Source organism: Cyprinodon variegatus, unplaced genomic scaffold, assembly GCF_000732505.1.
Source record: "Cyprinodon variegatus isolate N-32 unplaced genomic scaffold, C_variegatus-1.0 Scaffold1529, whole genome shotgun sequence".
Lineage (NCBI taxonomy): Eukaryota > Metazoa > Chordata > Actinopteri > Cyprinodontiformes > Cyprinodontidae > Cyprinodon > Cyprinodon variegatus.
In genome coordinates this window covers 6581-15277 of record NW_015151982.1, presented here as the reverse complement: position 1 = coordinate 15277, position 8697 = coordinate 6581, and the positions used below count along the sequence as shown (strand labels likewise).

The 8697-nt window shown below is 52.1% G+C and overlaps 2 protein-coding genes across 2 annotated transcripts in view; one reads left to right on the top strand and one right to left on the bottom strand.

Annotated features, from left to right (window-relative positions):
• Positions 1-1811, bottom strand: part of LOC107103795 (putative serine protease K12H4.7) — a 26787-nt gene extending 24976 nt beyond the window's left edge. Inside the window, exons 1-2 of the mRNA XM_015403622.1 lie at positions 1553-1811; positions 724-906 (exon numbers count right to left, since the gene is read on the bottom strand). Coding sequence (XP_015259108.1) covers positions 724-906; positions 1553-1729 — 360 coding nt within the window. The 5' untranslated portion in view covers positions 1730-1811. The remainder of the gene's footprint in view (positions 1-723; positions 907-1552) is intronic.
• A 296-nt stretch (positions 1812-2107) lies between these two features.
• psmd2 (proteasome 26S subunit, non-ATPase 2) overlaps positions 2108-8697 on the top strand; it is an 8072-nt gene continuing 1482 nt past the window's right edge. Inside the window, exons 1-19 of the mRNA XM_015403625.1 lie at positions 2108-2281; positions 4122-4178; positions 4249-4413; positions 4578-4699; positions 5194-5418; positions 5489-5647; positions 5724-5868; positions 5943-6003; positions 6077-6223; positions 6302-6408; positions 6689-6816; positions 6890-6977; positions 7048-7210; positions 7289-7390; positions 7459-7607; positions 7826-7909; positions 8003-8171; positions 8261-8355; positions 8431-8557. Coding sequence (XP_015259111.1) covers positions 2159-2281; positions 4122-4178; positions 4249-4413; positions 4578-4699; positions 5194-5418; positions 5489-5647; positions 5724-5868; positions 5943-6003; positions 6077-6223; positions 6302-6408; positions 6689-6816; positions 6890-6977; positions 7048-7210; positions 7289-7390; positions 7459-7607; positions 7826-7909; positions 8003-8171; positions 8261-8355; positions 8431-8557 — 2416 coding nt within the window. The 5' untranslated portion in view covers positions 2108-2158. The remainder of the gene's footprint in view (positions 2282-4121; positions 4179-4248; positions 4414-4577; positions 4700-5193; positions 5419-5488; positions 5648-5723; positions 5869-5942; positions 6004-6076; positions 6224-6301; positions 6409-6688; positions 6817-6889; positions 6978-7047; positions 7211-7288; positions 7391-7458; positions 7608-7825; positions 7910-8002; positions 8172-8260; positions 8356-8430; positions 8558-8697) is intronic.

The window sequence follows — 8697 nt, the reverse complement described above, 5'->3', positions numbered from 1 at the left end:
TGGTTCTGCTGGAGGTTTCTTCCTGTTCAAAGGGAGTTTTTCCTCTCCACTGTCGCTACAAGCATGCTTAGTGTGAGGGATTGCTGAATACTATCCTGGTGAAGATTCTCAGTCATCCAGGTCAAAGTCATTCCAAGAAAGTTAAAAAACAATCGACTGGACTCGTTTTTTTTTTACTTTTTTGGGAGGATTGTCTGAAGAATCAAGGACTGAATCCAGACAAATGTCATCAACTCCAGTTCATCCAGGAGGATCATTTCCTGCAGGTAATTAACCTAAAATGATCTCAGGAAAACAACCTGAGATGATGTGCTGTAAAATACAGCCATAGAAATAAAGTGAATAGAGAAGCAGTGAATGGGAATCCATCCATCCTGACCTGGTGTGATAGATCTACACGCAGCAGAGGAGACATTTCTATATTTCTATGTTTAGCAAATAGTGTCTCCAGGCGAATCATCTGGACCAGAGGTCACCGACCTTTTGAAGACTAAGAGTCATAGAAAGGACTACTGACCTTTGACCTTTGTTTCAATGTTTCTTTTAAATATTGTTATTTTAAATCTCTATAGATGCTGGCGTGATTGAAAAAGCAGCAACATTTCAAACTTAGCCCTCTGGGGAGCTGTGCTGTCGGCCCCCCAGGCGGTTCCAGGGGGCCCCTTGATGCCCGCGGGCACCGTGTAGGCGACCCCTGGAACCTGAACATTAACCATTGGCCTACGTCGTGGGGTGACTCTTCCCGTAGAAACGGTGCTCCAGCAGGAAGCAGAGGGCTCCCACTTCCTTAGCGTAGGTGAGCCAGGTGCCTTCCTTCATCCATGCAGGGTTAGCAGGGCCCTCCCCACCAATCATCAGAAACACGGGGCCTCCAGGCTGGTAGAAGGCATCGTTAGTGAAGTATCTCTGTGAGAGAAAACATGGAGATAGATGAAAACAGAGCCAAGCCAAACTATCGGCACCCGTTCAGCTCCTGGTTGGTCCGGTCCCTCCAGAGGCGTGGGAAGGACGTGGACGCAGCACTATTTACACAAATAAACATCAGAAAAGCATGAGGTGCGTTTTTCAGCCACGCCAGGCTCCAACTTTTCTGCTTTTTTCAGAGGTTTGGACTTCGATAGATTCTAGTCTATTATTGGACAGGGAGCTGCTGTGGACTGGACCACATGTTCATCTACTCTGCTTGGGCTCCATGCCCCGCTCTGGGGTCTACGGCGCCCTCCAACAGTAACTCACTCCATCAAATCAGACCACAGCATGAAGCTGCCACCACCATGTTTCACTGTGAGAGTGATTTCAGGGGACAGTTAATATTCAGTTTGTATGAAGTTACAACTTATGACAAACCACTGAGGCTTCACAATATACTGAAATAAAGTGAATCAGTTCACTAATCAGATCATTTCTGAAAGATTATCATTTGGTAAAATTGTTGGAAGTTTTACTTCCTTTCATCCAAACCCAACTTGTTCCAAGGTGTGAATACTTCTGGAAGTAGTGAGTGGAAGCTCTACAGATACACCTGACAGCCCTCTGACTGCTCAACACTTACCTGCTTCCACACTCTGCTGTCTGCCCCGTTGAAGTGATCCAGTCTCTGAGTGAACCACAGCTCCTCAGACTCAGCCCCCTGGGGGGGATCATGCAGCACATTCCCTCTCCTGAATCCCTGGAAGCGACCTGTTGCCACAGCAAGCAGGCTGAGCGCAGCCACACACCGAAGAGCCATGATGGATCCACAGCAACAGCCTGAAGCATGTGACCCGTTCAAGTCCAGTCACATGAACAGCTACAGGATACTTCATGGACCGCCCAAATCCATAGGAATTATCAGCTGTTATATCATATATCATAAATGTTATATGTGAGAATGTTATAAATGCGGTTATATCATAAATGTTTGAAAAAAAAGAGAAAAACTTTTAACTCTCCGTCTTTAAAGCAAATCTTAAGAAAAATGTTCGCTGCAAACGTTACTTATGGAGGGGGAACTAGAGATAAACCGCCAATGATATTTTCCGACACTCTTTATGTAACCTGAAGTAGCATAATCAATGAGACACCAGGGGGCGCTGTAGAGAAACACGCAGAGTTTCCTCTCATCAGAAGAAGTCAACCTTGGTCTCCGGTCTCCTCTAGCTAAACGTTAGCTGCCACCATGGAAGATCCAAAAAAGAAAGAAAACAAGCCTTCAGAAAAGGCGACAGACAAGGATAAAGAAAAGGAAAAGGGACAACAGTCCTCTGGGAAAGACAAAGATAAGAAAGAGGAACAGGAATTGGTAAGTCTGGGAAGTTTTATTGAAACTGGGCTTAGAAGGAGGTGGGTGTTGGGAGCAGGTATTTGCCTTAGTCACCGCGGTTCACCGGTCAGCGGGGTGCAGCGGGCTAACTACTGCCTCTGAGGCGCATTCAGTCTGCTTGGTTGAAACTTTACTCAAATATATTAGCGCGCGCCGACATGTTCAAGAGCCATAAATGGAGAAATGAGCAAAGTTCAGCGTCATTCGCTGCCGTTAGCCTAGCCAGCTCCGTGTGCTAGCAGCTAGCTGGCTGTGCTAGCAGCTAGCGGGCTGTGCTAGCAGCTAGCGGGCTGTGCTGTATGACACAGCAGTTAACCCAGCGCATCATAACACAGAGCGAGGCTTCCTTCAGTTAAATGATATCAGGTTGTTTAAATAGATGTTTTTAATGCTGAGGTTCGACCTGACTGACCGGAAATCATCTAATGAGGAGGAATTAAATGCAGAGACTCAGTTTCCCCACTGAGGGACAATAAAGACATTTAGAGAACATTTAAATACCTCAATCTGTGTGCTTCACTCTTACATGGCTCTCTGTGTGAATACTGCATGAAATAAGCTATATTATACTACAAGAATATATATTGTATGAAATAAACTATTATACTACGTGATATATACTGCGTGTTGCTACATACATACTACATGATCAGATTAAAGATTGGAGTGGTGAGCATCTAGTACAGGGGTATTCAGGTAGAACTTAAAGAGGTCCACTCTGAGATTTTTCATGACGCCAAGGTCCAAAATACATCCATCCTCTGCAGGAAGTCCAAGCGCTTCTGGGCCCTTTGGACCAGTGAGGTGGTGTTTCCAGTCCAGGTGAGGGTGTCTGTGCTGCTGACTGTTGATGAGCAGCCAGCTAGCGCAGTGACCCCTGACCTAGAAGGATCCATCAGCCTGTGTTTGACCTCCATCCATCACCACCTCAGCTTCTATCCTTCAATCTCTCCTTCCATCATTCTACATGATAAACAGCCGCTATAGAAATATGGAACATAGATTTATTGTAAGAGCTGTGTGTTTTGAAGATCTCAGAAATGAGTGAAATTGTCCATGTTAGGATAGTTATGATTGAAGATGTGAGTCTAAACACCAATTACACCCTGCTAATGGCTGCCTGATGCTGTTTCAATCTAATTAGGACAGTTTCTCTGTCTGGATAATAGTTAGCATCTTCATTCTGTACGTGGCAAAGATTTGGAAATGGATTGAAAACGAGATGGGGTTGCTGCGCTAGCGGGGCGGGGGACGGTCCCGAAGGGATGGGGTTGCTGCGCTAGCGGGGCGGGGGACGGTCCCGAAGGGATGGGGTTGCTGCGCTAGCGGGGCGGGGGACGGTCCCGAAGGGATGGGGTTGCTGCGCTAGCGGGGCGGGGGACGGTCCCGAAGGGATGGGGTTGCTGCGCTAGCTGGCCGGTTCTGCGGGGCGGGGGCCGGTCCTGTGGGGCGCCGGTTCAGACACAGATGTACATTTCTATATTTTTTCATAAGCTAGTTGTATACAGGCTGAAATCAGGGCTCCTCCTCCGCCGCCGTGCTGGAACAGTGTCTGCTGAAACCTCTCTGGTTGGTCTGAGGAGAGTTTCTTCACAGTTGCTTCATATTTAGATGCAGAGTTTGACAGATTTAGTTGCAGCCATGGAATCTATATAGAGTTGATTAACAGAAGAATAAGGAATCAGGCTGTTTATGATAAACTCTGTTACACTTTTTAAACCTTATTTTACCAACTAATTGTTTTACTGCTTTATTTTTTCTGTTCAAATGTCTTTGATGTTTCACAGCCAATGGTTGTAACTTTGTCCTCATGTCTCAGTCAGAGGAAGACAAGCAGCTCCAGGAAGACCTGGAGATGATGGTGGAGAGGCTGAGTGTGAGTCCTGCTTCCTGCTCTGCTTGTTCACTTGCTGGATCTGTGGATCTGAAGGCATATTTCTCTACAGGAGAAGAACACGGCCTTGTATCGTCCAGCTTTAGAAGAACTGCGTAGACAGATCCGCTCGTCCACCACCTCCATGACCTCCGTCCCAAAGCCCCTGAAGTTCCTGCGCCCGCACTACGCCAAGCTGAAGGAAATCTATGAAGGCATGGCCCCCGGAGAGAACAAGGTGAGCCTGGTCTGCTCTCTGGGTCACATGGCTGCAGTTTCACCGCCGAGGGAGGGAGAACGGAGGAATGAAGCACCCAGCCTAGGCTAGGCTAACCCTAGGGGGGTCTAACCCAGGCAGCACCGTCCCCTGGCCTCACCCTATGTGTGTGTTTTCCGTTGCAGCGTTTCTGTGCGGACGTGGTGTCGGTGTTGGCCATGACCATGAGCAACGAACGCGAGTGCCTGAAGTACCGCCTGGTGAGCTCCCAGGAGGAGCTGGCCTCCTGGGGTCATGAGTACGTCAGGTAAGTCCCTCAGTCCCGCCTCCAGCTGATTGGATCCCCGCCTCCCATGTGCAGCTTTCAGCCAATCACCATCCGTTCTGAAAGCGGTTCTCTGCCTCTGGTTGTCATGGTGATGTCAAACACATCTCAGTGGATCTTTATAAAGCTTCTAGTTTCTCTGGTTCTGATCTCTACAGATTCGCTCTGTGACATCAGTTCTTCATGTCCGCAGCAGGTAGAGCGCCTAAGGATCCGCTTTTATTCGAGGTGTTAGACAGACGCTGTTCTCAACCAATAAAACCTGAATGATCCAGCCAATCAGAGAGAGAGAAGAGGGCGGGTCTTTGCAAAGCAAGGATTGAAGGTTTAAAAGAACAGAAGGAACAGATGCATGAATGAAGGCGGCGCTGGTTTCTTTGGGTTTAGATGAACCAGCTGCTCGTCAGGAAGGTTGCTTCAATAACCAGACTAGATCATCAGCAGGTCAAAGGTCACCACTGCTCTCTGTCTGTTAGGCACCTGGCAGGTGAGGTGGCCAAAGAGTGGCAGGAGGTGGAGGAGAACGACAAGAGCCAGCAGCAGACTCTGCTGAAGCTGGTGGAGGAGATCGTTCCGTACAACATGGCGCACAACGCAGAGCACGAGGCGTGCGACCTTCTGATGGAGATCGAGAGGCTGGACATGCTGGAGGACTACATTGACGAGAACGCCTACGGGAAGGTCTGCCTGTACCTCACCAGGTCTGTGGAGCTTTTCTCCCACGCTTTGCTCCAAAGTGAGGCTTCATGTTGACCGGCCTCCTGTCTCCAGCTGTGTGAGCTACGTTCCTGAGCCGGAGAACTCTGCGCTGCTCAGGTGTGCCCTGAACATCTTCAGGAAGTTCAGCCGCTACCCAGAGGCCCTGCGTCTGGCCCTCATGCTCAACGACATGGAGCTGGTGGAGGACATCTTCACGTCCTGCAAAGACATGTGAGCTGCAGCTGGACTTCCTGTGAGGCTCCGCCTGCGCAGCTCCGTGCTCCTAATGACCTCCTTTGGTTTGCAGAGTCATCCAGAAGCAGATGGCCTTCATGTTGGGCCGCCACGGCGTCTTTTTAGAGCTGAACGAAGACGTGGAGGACTGTGAAGACCTGACGGAGATCATGTCCAACGTTCAGCTCAACAGCAACTTCTTGGCCCTGGCCAGAGAGGTAAGGGGCTGACAGAGCGTCGCCGCCGCCGCCCGCCTGCAGAGCTTCACGCCAAACTGTTTTCTTTCTTCCAGCTGGACATCATGGAGCCCAAAGTGCCAGATGACATCTACAAAACCCACCTGGAGAACAACAGTGAGTCCTGATCTGTGGAGGTCTGGCTGCAGCCCGCTGATCTTCTCTGAGCGGCTGATGTTTTCTCCTGCAGGGTTTGGTGGCAGCGGCTCCCAGGTGGACTCCGCTCGGATGAACCTGGCCTCCTCCTTTGTGAACGGCTTTGTGAACGCCGCCTTCGGACAAGACAAGCTGCTCACAGACGACGGCAACAAGTGGCTGTACAAGAACAAGGATCACGGTAGGAACACGCACAGAACATGGCTGCCAGACGCTCAGCTGCTGCAGCTGCTGTGACGCCTCCATTTGTCCTCCTCAGGCATGCTGAGTGCGGCTGCTTCTCTGGGGATGATCCTGCTGTGGGACGTGGACGGCGGCCTGACTCAGATCGATAAATACCTCTACTCCTCTGAGGACTACATCAAGGTACGCAGCAGGAGGATCATCATCATCTAGCTGCAGGTGGAACCCACCCAGGTGTCCTTCTCAGCTCCATGGAGCCTGTTGCTATGGCAACCCCCCATCAGGGCAGGAGGGGGCGGCGCCCTGCCAGCTGAGCCCCATCGGGGCGAGGGGGGCTGCGGGTTCTGTAGTCAAACGATGATCCTGCTGGTAGAAGAACCATCAATGCTTCTCCTGCAGACCAGGAGCTGTCGGAACCTTTCGCTGCCTGATCACCTGACCTCTTCTTCTTCTTCTGCTGCAGTCCGGTGCCCTGCTGGCCTGCGGCATAGTGAACTCAGGGGTAAGGAACGAGTGTGACCCGGCGCTGGCTCTGCTCTCTGACTACGTTCTCCACAACAGCAACGTCATGAGGATAGGCGCCATCTTTGGGTAAGTGCTGCGCTCTGAAGGCTGCTCCTAACGTCATCATGATGTCATCATGTGGGCGTGTCTCTGCTTTCAGGCTGGGTCTGGCCTACGCCGGCTCCAACAGAGAAGATGTCCTCTCTCTGCTGCTTCCTGTGATGGGCGACTCCAAGTCCAGCATGGAGGTGGGTCTGCTGTAGATCACTTCTGTGCTTCCGCTCGCCATGGTTACAGCCTTTGTTCTAACCCGTGCAGGTGGTTGGAGTGACGGCGCTGGCGTGCGGCATGATTGCTGTGGGCTCGTGTAACGGAGATGTGACCTCCACCATCGTCCAGACCATCATGGAGAAGAACGAGCAGGAGCTGAAGGACACGTACGCCCGCTGGCTGCCTCTGGGGCTGGGCCTCAACCACCTCGGTCTGCGGCACAGTGATGATGATGATGACGACTGAGCCGCTTGCTGATTGGCTAACCGAAGGTCCTTCTCTTCTCCAGGGAAAGGCGAGGCTATAGAGACCACCCTGGCGGCTCTGCAGGTTGTTCCTGAACCTTTCCGCAGCTTCGCCAACACCTTGGTGGACATCTGCGGTTATGCAGGTGAGCTGAGGACGTTCTCTGGCACCCCCCCACACCCCACCCCCACTGACCCGCCGCCGTGTCTCCAGGTTCTGGGAACGTCCTGAAAGTCCAGCAGCTTCTCCACATCTGCAGCGAGCATTACGAAGCCAAGGACAAAGACAAGGAGGAGGACAAGGACAAGAAGGAGAAGAAGGACAAGGACAAGAAGGACACGGCTGACATGGGCTCTCACCAGGTAGGAGGGTCAAAGGTCAGAGATGAGCCACGCTGCAGACAGGAGGTGGTTGATGAGCAACTGTTAGCAGGTTGTTTGATCTCCTTTGAAGGAGCCGATGATGTCATTTCCTGTTGATGAGGAAGTGACAGTCACAGCTCCTCTTCATCAAAGGTCCCTTAGAGAGACGCAGGTGTGAGGAAGAGGAGTGATGAAGTTCCTTTCTGTCGTCCTCTCAGGGCGTGGCTGTCCTGGGCATCGCCCTGATCGCCATGGGGGAGGAGATTGGTTCTGAAATGGCTCTGCGGACATTTGGACACCTGGTCAGTGTTTCTAGGTGTTCTGATCTAGAAAACTAGATCTAAGGACCCTTCAGGTCGGCGCTGTCTAGTTTCTCAGCCTTGCTCTGTTTTCAGCTGCGTTACGGCGAGCCCACGCTGCGGAGGGCCGTCCCGCTGGCCCTCGCCCTCATCTCCGTGTCCAACCCCCGGCTCAACATCCTGGACACCCTCAGCAAGTTCTCCCACGACGCTGACCCGGAGGTCGCCCATAACTCCATCTTCGCCATGGGCATGGTGGGCAGTGGTGAGTGGGGGGGTGAGGGGGAGGGAGGGAGGGAGGCGCTGCCATGAACTCCACACTGAAACGTTTCTCCCATTTCTTCTTCTCTTGAGGCACAAACAACGCCCGCCTGGCGGCCATGCTGCGGCAGCTGGCCCAGTACCACGCCAAAGACCCCAACAACCTGTTCATGGTGCGCCTGGCGCAGGTGAGTGATGACCAGGGAGCCGCTCGCCGTTATCCACCGACCGCTTACTGAGGCCCAGCTGTTTCTGCTCCTCAGGGTCTGACTCACCTGGGCAAAGGGACGCTCACGCTGTGCCCCTACCACAGCGACCGGCAGCTGATGAGCCAGGTGGCCGTGGCGGGCCTGCTCACCGTGCTCGTCTCCTTCCTGGACGTCAAGAACAGTGAGTTGGTGGTGGTGGGGGGCTGATGACGGGGGGGCCTGATGACAGGGGAGTGGCTGATGACGGAGGGGCTGATGACGGAGGGGCTGATGACGGAGGGGCTGATGACGGAGGGGCTGATGACGGTGGGGCCTGATGAC